Source organism: Portunus trituberculatus, chromosome 15 (assembly GCF_017591435.1).
Source record: "Portunus trituberculatus isolate SZX2019 chromosome 15, ASM1759143v1, whole genome shotgun sequence".
Classification (NCBI taxonomy): Eukaryota; Metazoa; Arthropoda; class Malacostraca; order Decapoda; family Portunidae; genus Portunus; species Portunus trituberculatus.
Genome location: NC_059269.1, coordinates 19,803,629 through 19,818,628, shown reverse-complemented (window position 1 = coordinate 19,818,628; position 15,000 = coordinate 19,803,629). Strand labels below are relative to the sequence as shown.

The 15,000-nt window shown below is 38.1% G+C and overlaps 1 protein-coding gene and 1 long non-coding RNA gene across 8 annotated transcripts in view; both read left to right on the top strand.

The window, feature by feature from the left end:
- The first annotated feature begins 2,704 nt into the window (after positions 1–2,704).
- LOC123504133 lies at positions 2,705–4,151 on the top strand. The gene is made up of 3 exons (XM_045254457.1): positions 2,705–2,858; positions 3,000–3,193; positions 3,436–4,151. The coding sequence occupies exons 2-3, from the start codon at positions 3,004–3,006 to the stop codon at positions 4,149–4,151; spliced, it is 906 nt and encodes a 301-aa protein (XP_045110392.1). The 5' UTR covers positions 2,705–2,858; positions 3,000–3,003.
- Positions 4,152–5,070: 919 nt separating this feature from the next.
- Positions 5,071–15,000, top strand: part of LOC123504134 — a 15,361-nt gene continuing 5,431 nt past the window's right edge. For 2 of the 7 annotated variants that reach the window (XR_006674717.1, XR_006674713.1), the window contains exons 1-6: positions 5,074–5,241; positions 5,688–5,850; positions 6,978–7,172; positions 8,741–8,874; positions 10,051–10,220; positions 11,115–11,186. This is a non-coding gene — a long non-coding RNA (uncharacterized LOC123504134). Of the gene's footprint in view, positions 5,349–5,687; positions 5,851–6,977; positions 7,173–8,740; positions 8,875–10,050; positions 10,221–11,114; positions 11,187–14,554; positions 14,691–15,000 lie in introns of all 7 variants that reach the window. The other 5 variants (XR_006674716.1, XR_006674714.1, XR_006674715.1 and 2 more) reach the window with 5 other exon arrangements.

The following is a 15,000-nucleotide window of genomic DNA, read 5'->3' as shown; positions in this document are numbered from 1 at the left end:
AATAATAATAAACTTATAAAGATCTGTCATGTTATGGATATAGATGATAAGTTACACACACACACATACACACACACACACACACAGTGCAGAACGATAAAAAGTAAAACATGCATATTAAAGGAGATTTGAAGATATTAATGAAGAATGAGACTACTGTATGAGGGTTCCACTTAAGAAAACCAATATTTTTTTTTATCGACGATTAAAGTAATTCTCTCTCTCTCTCTCTCTCTCTCTCTCTCTCTCTCTCTCTCTCTCTCTCTCTCTCTCTCTCTCTCTCTCTCTCCTGTTTACTTGTGAATTTGTTAGGATAATATGTTCACATCTAAGTCATCCTCAGATTCGTGCAGTACAACACGTATGTAATGATAAAGCCATCCCATCTCTCCCATTACACCTTACCGCCCTTTCTTTGCCGCTCTCATCTGACGCGGCAAATTACAGACGCTTTATAGTTTGGCGCTAATATATATATATATATATATATATATATATATATATATATATATATATATATATATATATATATATATATATATATATATATATATAACACGTGGTCAGATCTAAAAATAGCTAACTAAATATGGGAATTCATTGTTACTTAATTCCTCGGGACACTTAATTTTCTTATTTTTAATCAGTATAATCAGGTAGATGACATGCAAATGCTATGAATGAGTGACATCTTTGTAGAGGATGGAGGATGGAAAGGGAGGGAGCTCCTACCGCCCCAGGATGTCATCTCGGTGGTTATGGTGGAGGGAATCTTACCTTTGCCTACTCACTGTCTATATAGTCACTTTCTTTCTCTCTTCCCTCCCCGCTTATGAAAACAAATAACGATAAATAGAATAAAATACAATAAAGTAACAACTGAACAAATGAATAGATAAAATAAAGAAATTAAATAATAATGATAATGATACACGTATTCTCTTCTTTATTTAGGCTTGTGGTGGATTTAGCGGCAATTCCTTGGACTGATGAAACATTTAGTATCGATAAGAAATTATTCAAATATTGATTAGTCATGGTTCCTTTTATCACCACCTCTGTAAACACCGTTATCATTTCAATCAAAAGTATATATGTTGTGAGTCAATATATCAAGAGAGAGAGAGAGAGAGAGAGAGAGAGAGAGAGAGAGAGAGAGAGAGAGAGAGAGAGAGAGAGAGAGAGAAATTTTAGGAGGGGAGGAACGGTTATGAGTGGGGCAAGGGGCGACCGTACTTATAAACAGAATCAGTAAGTTCCATAATAGCTTATTTTGTGGATATCAAAAAGTCCTGGTGATAAGTTAATGAAATTAAGACAAGTATTCAAATTAACTGTACGTACATGGATATATTAACAACTTATATATATATATATATATATATATATATATATATATATATATATATATATATATATATATATATATATATATATATATATATATATATCAGCTGCTGCTGCTGCTACCACCACTACTACTACTACTACTACTACTACTACTACTACTACTACTACTACTACTACTACTACTACTACTACTACTACTACTACTACTACTACTACTACTACTACTACTACTACTACTACTACTACTACTACTACTACTACTACTACTACTACTACTACTACTGCTGCTACTACTACTACTACTACTACTACTACTACTACTACTACTACTACTACTACTACTACGACTACTGTTTGTGTTGTAATATTTGACTGCTTATTTGTGATGTGCCAGCTGGACTATCAAAATGAGTCACCACTGTTAAACAACCTAAACTATTACAGGTGCCAAATGACATGAGAGAAGAGAAAGATCTGTCCACGGTCTCTGCCAAGGATGTATATTCCTTGGTATCTGCCATGGTCGCCTGTCTTGAGGGACACTGCATCTTAGTAAAAGTAAATTATGCCATTTACATATCACACAACTTAGTTCTTATTTTTTTTGCTATTATAATTTTTTTATTTGTTACTTCTAGTTAAATTGTATTGAAATATGTTTGAGTGTTGGTTAGGCAAATGTTAATGGTATAGATATTGTATGTTCCATTAAATTCCAGCATGAGATTAAGAACTGTGAAACACTGAAGTGTTGAACCTGCCATATCTTTGATTGGGTAAACATGATTTTGTAGTACAGTTTATCAATATATTGAATCATATGAGACTTGAGTATTAAACTTGCCGCCGCCGCGGCAAAACTGCCGTCACGGCGACCGCGCTCTACCGAGTACCGACAAGCCACCTGATCAGTGCTGCCAATCCGTGTGAACTTCTTGCCCTACACAGAAAGTAAAATTATTCTACGGTTTACCTTCAGTGTCCTACGGCTCAGGACTAAAATGTTCATACATTCCTCTCCATAGTATTTTCTATGTTGTTCTGTGGAATTTGTGGCATTATTCCCCAGGTATTAGAGTAATAGCCTAAGTAATTATTCAATACATATTGTACCTAGATCACATAATCATCTTTCTTTTAAAAGAAAATCCAGTAACAGAATGTTGAATAGAAGACATTTTTTTTTCTTGTTTGCTTTCGTTTTTTTTTTTTTTTCTTTCCCTACGGTAGTTGCAAAATTATCATCACCTTTCCAAAAATTTGCAATTACCGTACGTTTTGATCAGATTTAATAAAGCTACTCTACCGCCCTACAGGATATTCAGCTAAAATACTATATACAGAGAGCAATCGCCCTACAGTTGGCAATACTGCTAATGATTGGAAGGCCGCCGCGGCAGAAAAGCCGGCGAGCAGTCTGGTGACTACGTGTTGCTGTGGGCGGCAGCTCAGTACCGGCATTTCCCGCGCGGTAGTGCCAGTAGTCAGTTGTGCCTGTAAGCTATAGGGTAAGCAACATAGCACTTCCTCGTTTGCTTAATTTCTAAGCCGGTATGCATATTTTTTTTTACAAATGAACTTTTAATTTCTAACTACTTAATGAAAACATGTATTCTATGTCTGTACATCAACTTTCACTTTAATTTCAGAATCATGAATTTGAGCTTGAATTACCGTGACACGCAATTGTTGATCTCTGAGATCGAAAGATTGCCTTGCCTATGGGACTCTTCGGCAGAAGATTATAAAAATAAGATAAAGAAGACGAAAGCCTGGATCAAAGTTTACATCTCACTTTGTCCTGATTATGAAGATAAGACCTCTGCAGAAAAACAACAAATAGGTGAGATTTTATTTTCTTATCCACCAAACAAAACATTACTCATTTAGATGATATATTAAGCACACACACACACACACACACACACACACACACACACACACACACACACACACACATATATATATATATATATATATATATATATATATATATATATATATATATATATATATATATATATATATATATATATATATATATATATATATATATATATATATATATATCTCTTTTTTTTTCAGGAAGGGAGATCCAGATGCGATGGAGGAATATTCGGGATTCATTTATGAAAGACTGCAAGAAATTCAAGACGGAACATAAATCAGGAACTAGACCAGTAAAATACCGTCGTTATATATTCGCTGATCAACTGTCATTTTTGAAGAAAGTTGGTGTGGAAAAGATTGCATCAAATGTACCTTCTACTCGTGTAGAAGATAAGAAAGATAATGCAGCTGTGAATGAAGCCACAGTCCAGCCGAAGGTGTGTTCTAAACCCATGAAAAAAAGGAAAACAATTTCTCTTGAGGAGAGAATGATAAGATTTCTAGAAGACAAAGAAGAAGAAAAAGATCCTGATTATTACTTCTTTAAGAGTATCCTTCCGTCTGTGCGGGCTCTGCAGGAACACCAGAAACTTGAATTTAGAATGGAAGTACTGAAAATACTGCACAACTTCAGTTATTCAAAACGCCCAGAGGACCATACAGCTCCACAAACGCTCTCAAGTGTATTGACGCACTTGACCCAACACAATCACTCAGCATTCCCACGCAGTCATTCTCGAGTGATATACCCCGATATTTCCGATATATCAGTACCTTCTACATCTGGAAAAATTTGTAAGACACCCCCACCATCCACACCTTCACCTGAAGTCGTGACAGTGGCGACACATTCACCAGCATCACACACTTCAGATAATAACGCTTCACCGATGTCGATGCATGATTCATGAATGAATGAATATATATATATATATATATATATATATATATATATATATATATATATATATATATATATATATATATATATATCGGTTTGATTTTCATTGAAATAATGTATTTACATATAGGATATGTAATAAATTCAATTTATAAGAGGTTTATATTTTTTATTCTTGCCTAATAATCAGAGCAACTATTGCTCTAGGTAGGTAAGTGGAATGGATGGTCTTATATTCGTGTATTGCGACTTGCTATATACCATATAATATACATAAGTAAAGTACTTGTAAAGTAGTATAGTATTACACACACACACACACACACACACACATACATTTATTTATCTATGCCATTATCTTGCTCAAGACAGGTAACACAATTATGTGCACCAAAGGACCTCTGAAATTGGCCAAAGTTTATCAACAAGAGAGAGAGAGAGAGAGAGAGAGAGAGAGTAGGAGAACGCTGTGGCAGACACCGGCCGGCAGTTACCGCAAGGGTGTGTCGAGGGTTTGGGCCCGGGGGTCGGGGCCCATGGGGGATAGGCGGCTGCCGCAGCGGCGAAAGATGTTTGTGTTCAAGTAGTCTGGATTAAACAGATTTTATAACTTTTACTTTTTTTTTCCTGATACTATTGTTTAATTTTGCAATCCCCTCACCCTTCCTTCCTATTCCAAGATCAGACCCATTCCTGTCTTCTTGGTTTGTCCACGTCTCATGTATATTTTGTAAAGCCCGCCATTATATTACCAAAGGTAAATAAAATAGCATTCTTGTATAGATATTAGCGATACCCTCATGAGATGTGTTCATGTATTATGGAATTTTGTGTTAGCAATTCTTGCTTTATGTGGAGCATAATAAATCACGGTAAACATTAACGCTGATAGTAAATATAAATTACTCGGCAACTCTGGCCCAAACATTGAGCAGCCTCAGGCTGAGGCCGCTGAGCTCCAGCTGGCGCTGCGCTAGGCGGCTAGAGTTATGGGTTGCCAGTATCCACTACAGTAGTGTGTTACCTTTGTCCATGCTTGTGCATGGGTACGTATGGGGTTGCTGTCTACGCCAGGGCAAGCCCGGCCATCAGTTATCATTGTAAGTGTGCAGTGCATCATTAGTTGTCGTGATTATATTGCTTACCGAATATTTGAAATCTTCCCACCTGTACTACCTCCACCTCGCATATTTTCGCCCGGAGCACGGTAAGAACATTCTCTCTCTCTCTCTCTCTCTCTCTGCAAATACCATTTATACCTGTTACTAGAACCACATAAAACCATGTAACCTGTGTCAGTCCAACTAAAGCGTTTTATAAAATGTTTATTTTCACAATACATAAATGTTCTACATGAAATTAGAACCATAAAAGCGCCACTAAAATTTTTGAAACCAAATATTTTTTTGTCTATCACGTCTGTAATACTGAAATGTTAAACTTGCACTACAACCATATGAATCCCTAAAAAGCAATGTCATTTCATTAATTGTTGGTCCTTCTGTGGTACACCCTATACTACAATAAAAACTGCAATTTCTTTCAGGATAGGGCAGTTTCTCCTGGAGCTGTGAGAAGCGATGGAGATGACAGATTGCCTAGTGGAGACGCAGGGCTTGCATGCAACACCACTTCAGTCTGTCCCCTTCTGCAGTGACCTTATGATATCTATTAGCAAGCTGGTGGAGGCACAAGTCCAGGAGCAGAGGGTAAGCAGGTTAAGAGAGGAGGAGGATGGGTATTGAATGGAATTGGGCATTGTAGTGGAAGTCCAGTGATGCATATGTACTTGGAAAAATGTGGGAGAAAAAGGTGGCTGTTTTAGAAGATAAAGTTTCATGAGGGACATTGAAAGTATAAGTTTGTTTGCGATGTAAATGGGTGTTTTAGTGAAAATTAAGAACCTGTGATGTTTATGTTGTTAGTGAAATTTTAGGAGTGAGAGGTGAATGGTCAGGAAAATGTTGCAGTTTGATGATGGGCATTGAAAGTATAGGCTAAGTGTGTTTGTGTAGTAAATGCTGAGAGATAGAAGATGAAAGGAAATTATATTATTGAAACTGGTTAATTTATGTGTAGGAAATATGGAAATTGTATTGAAATCTAAGATAAGACTTACGTGAACATTAAAACAATACATGGGTAATTAGAGGAATACAGAAACAAGGTTAATATAGGAATTAAAATCAATACAAGAAAAGAGATAAAAACGAAATCAAATTTTTTGATGGTGAAATTTAAAAAGAAAAGATTGATACTTTAGAAAATAAAGACAAATGAATAAAATTTTAACTTGGAATGGAAATAGAGATGAAAATTATTAAATCAACAAATCTTTGATATTGAAATCAGGGACAAAAAGATAGATAGTTAATATGAATGGGTTTTCTAGTCACCTTAACCTGAATCATCATATCTTGTTCATGGTGAGAGGAATTATTTATCAGTATATCAGCCTGGCAGCACTGTCCTAATATAAATGGTCCTCCAGCTCGCCTTGTTTCCCAGCTCTACCTTCGCAATTCGCGGCTGATGGGACGTGGGAATGAAAATATGATAACCAAAACTAACCTAACTATAAGTTTAACCTAACCTAACCAAACCTGGGTCTAACCTAACCTAGCTGGCATATCCTAATTACACTATTGGTCAGAAGGGTACTGAGGAAGACACATCAGTGGTGCATGTTGCCTCACACAGATAAAACAATTTAAATTCTTTTCTAAAACAAAATATAAAAAAAACAAGTACAGTACCTTATCTCAACCAGAACAGCAATACAAAAAGCAAATCAACCTTATTTCCTTTTAAATCCTCCTGCCTTACCTCCACACAGATACAACAGAACAGACCTACCTTAATGTGCTGGGAAACCACTGGATCTCCTGTGCCAGCAGCCAGCAGAGAGCAGGCTGCAGGCTGGGGAAGGGTTCCATATTTCTAATCCTCCAAGGTGTACCAAGCCATGAGTGCCTTCCCTGTCTCTATGATCATGAGAATTCCACTGGAGCATGTTATTCTTCAGTGCAAGGTGAGATGAGAAGGAGGAGAAACATTTGAAACATTTCTCTATCTCATATATAGCTATGTAGAACTAAAATTGGGGATTGTTAGAGAAGCTACGAGTTTAAACACAACAGAGACTAGTCCTGTTGCTGCTGATTTGTTCATGGCCCCTTCCTCTGTTATGCAAAATTACCCTCTGCCCCCTCCCAATCTGATCCCGGGCAGGTCAGTGAAAGACAGCAGGGTCGCAGGTCTGTAAATTCTTGGGGCCCTAATTTGTGTTTGACATTTACTGTGTTATTTCTTAATTTAAACTGCTTGGGACTTTTGTTTAAAAGATGCTGTTGGTTTTGTGGGTATTTGGAAATGTAGCTTACTGGAGTAGTTAATACTTCAGTTGTCAGTATCCCTGGGTTTATGTTTTCAGAAATAATTCACCGTCTGGTATTGCCAAACATGATGTTGGTATATATATTTAAGGAATGATTTTAAAGTGGAGTAAAATTCTTAAGGATTATCTGAGCTTCAAATTTATGTTTTAGTTTATATAAAACCTAGTTATACTTATGGGGAGGATGTTGAGTTATTATCATTTATCAGCTCTTTTTGTATTGGTAAAGAAGTGGTTTTATTGCACAATTTTTACTTGCTGGTTATAGATGGGTCTGGGTGGTACCAGTGGTCACCTTAGCTGGCTATTCTTTGATTTGTTTGATATGTTTGATTTTCTTGGTCTAAGGCAGTGGGTCTGTTTTCCACATTTCCTCAATCCAGTAATGTGTTAGACTTGGTAGGAATTATCTCAGGTGATGACAGAGTTTTTGATGTGTATTGTGTTGTGCCCTTCCCTGGCTGTGGTCATGTGAGCATTTTATTTAATGTTCTTATTCTTCTACGTTTGTGGCCTGCTGTTAATGTTAACGTGTCAAAAAATAAACTGGTTCAGATGTGATTTTAAGGAAATTAGTGATTACTTGTCTTGTATTAATTGGGACATTGAATTTTTGGGCTGTGATGTAAATCAAATGGCACTTGAAATTCATCTCTGCACTTACTGATGTTTAGTATTACTGTTCCTGAACTTTGTCTGCTAGATTGCAAGCCCAGAGGAATGCAGTTTGGAGGTAGTAGAAGCAGCTAAGGAGACAACTTGGTCGAAATTCTCCCCTAGTCTTACAGAGTTGGTTTACTTTTAGAGTTAAATATTCAGTTTAAAAAGTAATGTTGCCAATGCTGTGTCCCAATAAAAGAGTATCCTTGCTGCAAGCAGTGACACAAAACACTTCCATAATTATCTTCGTGAAAAGAAAGTAAATCATCCTTCTGTGGTTCTGTTGTTGGTGGATGGTTTATGGTGGGATGATAACAAAGCTATGGCCTGTCTTTTAGCTGATTACTTTTACTTTGGTGATTTTCTCTTTTAAAACTTCATGAAGCTAGTAATTTTCCATCCAACATTTTAACATTTATATTTTCCTCCAGTAACATTAAACATTCTAATGAGCTCTTCTGTTTTCCCTCAAGCAACATTAAAAACTGCAATTCTTTTCTATCTTCCTTTTCTTTTTTTTCAATTTTTTTTCAATTTTCTAGGTGTGTTGACCTGGTCGTATCCTTGGGAGTGTTGACGAGTTCATGGCATCTTCCTGGGCACCATTGACCAAGACAAGAGAGGTCAAGACAAGTCTGACCCCACTGTTGATCTCTTGGCAATGTAATGTCTGCAGGTAAGTTATAAGGGAAAGGATATTCTGTACCTTTTTAGAAATGTACAAAATGTCTCTCTATTTATTGAAGCAGCCTTCTTACCTTTGTTTTTATTATTATATGTATCATCATCACCATCACTACTGTTATTATCATCAAATTGTATTAAGCCCAAATCTGGCATTTCACATTACTTAATTTTCCTTTTCATTATTATTACAGAAAGTTAAGCAAAATTATTTGTCCAGAGAGAGAGAGAGAGAGAGATTAGAGGTCTGGGATATTTCTAACTTGTAGGTGAAATGTTAGTGCACAAGATTGGTGTCAGAGTAATATCATATAGTAGAAGTAAGGCTGATTGTATAATGTGCAGCATAATCTAGCTTCTCTTTATTTATAATTTACCCACAAGAAAACATACTTCTTAATAGATGTGTGTCATATGTCAGGCAGTCAGAAATGAAGGGTTTAATTAATATTTCTTACCTGTATGAGCTCTCACCAACCAATGCATTAGCGTTTTCAAACTGACCAAATATGTACCAGCAGAACATAGTAAAATAATATGTAGCTTGGAAAGTGGAATGGGAATTCATTTTGCATGGTCAGGGATAGTAGTTGTAGAGCTTTTGGTCAAGAAAATCTTTTAGTGCAGCCTCGAAAGCATCAATGTCTCTTAGCTCAACAACTGCAGAGAGAATTTCAAGAGACAACAACACAAAGCAAAAAGAAACAGTATCAGCACTCAAGGGACCAACAAACATGATAAGCTTATAGTTATGGCCTGTTGTACCCACCCACAACTGGAGGATAATGAAATAATCTAGATGAGGTTACCCTGGCAGCCAGTGTTGTTTTGGCTGATAATTGGCAACTTATGATGACTTGACATTTGTCTGTTTTTGTTTTTCACTTTTATTATAACTTTTTTGTTTGTCACATTTATCACATTTTTATTTGGTAATTACTTTATTGTCAGCTTTACAATGATACCATTATCATCATCTTTTTGTATATTTACTATGATATTTTCATACACTTTTATCTGTCACCTTAGTTATCACTTTACATCACTACCTTCCTTATAAACCATTTTCTTGGTCAATAACCTCTGCTATAACCCTCAAATCACCTTACTAATTAATAACACCTACCATTCTACACCATATAAAAAAAACCTTGCAATTTTTTTCTAGGACTTGGCAATTTCTCCTGGAGCTGCAGGAGGTGATGGAGGTGGTGATAGAATACCTGATGGAGACATGGGGCTTGCATGCAACACCTCCTCAGGCTGACCTGCGATGACCGTTTGATGTTTGTTAGCAAGCTGGTGGAATCACAGGGCGAAGTGAAAAGGCTAAGCAGGGTAAGAGAGGAGGAGGGATATTGAGAGGAAGTGGCCATTTTAGTGAAAATTAAGACTTCATGCTTGTGTACCTAGGAAAATTTGGGAGTAAGAGGTAGGTGGTTTGAGAAATGTAGTTTGACGAGGAACACTTGAAAGTATAAATGTGTATGTGTAATAAGTGAAAATTGTAGTGAAAATTTAAACTATTTATGCTTGTTTTTATGAAAATATATGGAGTAAGAGCTGGGTAGTTAGAGGGATGTTTGATGTGTGACATTGAAAGTATTATAAGTGTGTATGTGTAGGTATGCATTTTGGATTGTGCTGGTTTGGGAGGCTGGGAGGGATCACGAAAGGAAAAGTTGAAAGAGGAATTAGTAGAAGGAACTCATTTCTTCCATGGAAGTGAATGTATGTGCAAGGTAAGAGCTGCGTTCTTAAGTGTTTTCCTGTGAAGTGGTTGGGTTATGCAGGTGTTAAGTTGTTTTTTTGTGTGTGATATTTATATTGACTGGGTAGTTCTTGGTACACAGCAGCTTAATTCTTATGAACACCTGTTGTCATGAACTATGATGATACAAACTTGCTTGGCCACTATATCTTGATGCGACTTGAATAAGCGTCTTTAATGGTTTTTAATTTGATCATTATATAATGTACTTCATCTGACGAAACAAGTACCATAAGAGATAGTGGCCTCATAATTTCTTCTAGTTAATTAATGCATAAGGCTTTCAGTAATGCTATATTAGTTGATTTTAATACTCTAATTAACTAAAGTAATGAGAACAATGGTAATAATTACGTATGATTGCCCATTAAGTATGTTCCCCATTTTACTATTAATTGTATGATTGCCAGTTAAGTACCATTTTTTTTTATGCTTATTGATAATTTACTTGTTTGTTGCAGAACTGATAAAGTGTGTGCTGTCTTTATCCGTACACTGCTGGTTTGACCCATCGAGATGCTGCCTCTCTCCAGGTGTGTCCTTGGAAGTTGTTCACTACTGACTAGACATTTCTGCATCCATGTCATCAGTGAGGCATTTAGATCTTACTTTCCTGTAACTTCCCACTGTATTTAAAGATGATCTTTTACTTAATATGAATTTGATTGGTCACTGCCTTTTTGATGTAGAGATAACTGACTATATATGTTTGTGTATTGTGACTGTCAGTGTCAGATCAATCTCCTGCCTTTCAAAACACACACACACACACACACCACTACCTAGATGAAGGAATGATGAAGATATTATGTACCTTAATAAGACCCCAGTTAGAATATGCAGCTTGTGTCTGGTCACCACATATGAAGAAAAATGTGAAGAAGGTACAAAGGGTACAGAGGCTGGCAACAAGGATGGTACCAGGACTCAGGGAGTTAGACTATGAGGAAAGACTGAGGAAGCTGGGGCTGACCACATAAGAAGAGAGAAGAACAAGAGGAGACATGATAACTATGTATAAATTGGTGAACAAGATTTACATACTGGACAGAGAGTTGATAAAGGTGACCACAAGTAATCATCTCCGAGGACATGGAAAAAAGCTAATAAAAGACATCTGTCTAAATGACGTGAGAAAATACAGTTTCCCGCATCGAAGCATTGATAAGTGGAATAAACTGAGCAGTGATGTCGTTGATGCGGTGTGTGTCAATCAGATGAAAGAGAGATATGACAGGAATGGACAAGGAGACAGGACACAGAGAGCTTAGCTCGGGCCCTGTAATTCACAAATAGGTAAATACACACACACACACACACACACACACACACACACACACACACACACACACACACACACACACACACACACACTACTGTATATAGTAGCAACAAACTCTGGAGCACAATGAGACACCAAGAGGAAAATTAGTGGAAACCCATGAAAAATCCTACACGTAGTTCATACCAAGGTTTGTGACAGAGCATGGCTTACATCTGTGCTGGCACCGCTCAGTGAGGAGGCCAAGATATACTAAGGGAAACCATAAGAGCCTCCAAAAACACCTTGCAGTCTTGCTATCAATACATATTCAAGTTCTGTTGTGGACATGCCTACACCACAATATTGTGAGCAGCACCTTGTAGCCTTGCCATCACTACACACGCACACACACGCACGCACACCAACATCAGCACCACTGTACAATGTCTAACATACCTTCCCGACCTACAACAACAACAACAATGCCATGATAGGGATGACTCCTGAGTAAGATATGACTCCATCCTCCTGCAACTTTTTGTTCTTACCCTGACAGCACATTACACGGAGTTACACAAAACTATCTTACAAAAAAACTCATAACTGTCACTGGATAATTGCTAGTTATTCTGACATGATGTTGACTAACTGGTGATGAAGGTATGTTTCTTTGCCCTCTGGGAGCTGCTCACAAGTTTTAATGAGTTTTGAGCAACTACATATTTCCCTTCACAATGACACGACCCCTTTGCCTCCTGCCCGTCCCAACCACTTTGTCAATCATTACTCTGAGCTCTTCACCTCTAGGTGGGCTGGGAAGGAGGGCTGACTGAAGGTCCAGGGGTTATGATGAAGCTACACCACAAATAATTCCTGTTGTATGGCTCTCGTCGTCTTTGTTTTGGTGGTATTTTCCGTCTTAGGTTTAAATTGTGGTGGTAAGAGAGAGAGAGAATGTGTGTTTTTGTGTGCAGACATTCCACTTCGGAAGGAGCCAAGTAATATCTGACCAATAACTCTAAAATTCAGGGGTTCTCAATCTGGAGTTCACAAGAAGATTTCCAGGGGTACTTAGATGGCTAATTTAATGACACATCCTTTGCAGAATACCATTGCATATTGAGTTAGTGTCACTCACTAAATTAACATTCTGTTCGATGTCAAATTACTGGGGGTTCAGGTAGATGGTCTTATAACTCAGAGGGTTCTTGTCTCTTGATGAGAATTCACACAAAAGCAAATCCATAAAAGTAGATCAACTGAATATAAAAAAAGCCTCTCCATTGAAACGCTCATCTTATATCCAAACCATCTTCATCATAGAGTCACATGAAAGATTCTTTGAAAAGTGTGAAAATCCAGACTTTCACTTGAGCTTATCTGTAAATTGGAGTGAAGTTTTTCATCAGTGCGTTGGATGAAGGAGTACAAAGGTTTGGTTTGAGGGCTTTCACAGTGTACCACAGGAAGGAAAAGCTCAGGGGAGCAGTAACCGTGAACACAGCAGAGGAGCGAGGTAAAGATGACAACGCTGTGGGGACGGTGAGAGGTAGAACATATTTAACAACTAAGAATAATCCCACTCCATTTAGAAGGATTGAATGAGCAGAGCCCACACACACACACACACACACACACACACACACACACACACACACACACACACACACACACACACACACACACACACACACACACACACACACACACACACACACACACACACGGCCCGGTAGCTCAGTGGTTAGAGCGTTGGCTTCACAAGCCAGAGGACCGGGGTTCGATTCCCCGGTCGGGTGGAGATATTTGGGTGTGTCCTTTCACGTGTAGCCCCTGTTCACCTAGCAGTGAGTAGGTACGGGATGTAAATCGAGGAGTTGTGACCTTGTTGTTCCGGTGTGTGTTGTGTGCCTGGTCTTAGGCCTATCCGAAGATCGGAAATAATGAGCTCTGAGCTCGTTCCGTAGGGTAACGTCTGGCTGTCTCGTCAGACTGCAACAGATCAAACAGTGAATCACACACACACACACACCCCGACCGGGTGGAGATATTTGGGTGTCTCTCCTTTCACGTGTAGCCCCTGTTCACCTAGCAGTGAGTAGGTACGGGATGTAAATCGAGGAATTGTGACCTTGTTGTCCCGGTGTGTGGTGTGTGCCTGGTCTCAGGCCTATCCGAAGATCGGAAATAATGAGCTCTGAGCTCGTTCCGTAGGGTAACGTCTGGCTGTCTCGTCAGAGACTGCAGCAGATCAAACAGTGAAACACACACACACACACACACACACACACACACACACACACACACAGAGAGAGAGAGAGAGAGAGAGAGAGAGTCTGACGAGGCTCCCGTGAAGAGCATGCAGGAGCAGGAGATTGAATTTGACAGTGTATAGCAAAATGTTTAACTGACATTGACGAGTTTTATTACATCAGTCAATCTTCGTACATATTAATGTGTGTTTTGACAGTTTGTCTGTCTGTCAACCATTGAGTTAGTCTGTGTGTATCTGTCTGTCTCTGTCTCTCACTGTGCTTCGTTGGTTATATATATATATATATATATATATATATATATATATATATATATATATATATATATATATATATATATTATATGCTTCATTTCGGTGTGCAGGCTGGGTGGTGGAGTGCGTTCGGGCGGGTCGTTCTCCGGCATACGGTGGCAGGCAGCCTGGGTTCAAGTTCCTGCCAGGCTGCCATGGCATGCGGTGGAAGATGAACGTAGGGATGCAGCGCTCACCCGCCCAATGGTATAATCTCGTTTTTTCCCTTATTCCATCCTTCCATCTTTTCATCTCTAATTTCACCTACTGCTTTAACCGTCAAACTATATAACATATAGAGAATAACCATTAGTACTGTCAGATTTTTTCTTAGTCAGGCCTTGAGTTACGAGGGGCAAATCTTCGCTCCAATAACTACACACTCTCTCTCTCTCTCTCTCTCTCTCTCTCTCTCTCTCTCTCTCTCTCTCTCTCTCTCTCTCTCTCTCTCTCTCTCCAACAAGCAATTTTCTATTCTCATATTGTGAAGTAGGAAGCAAAATTAATTGAGGATCGA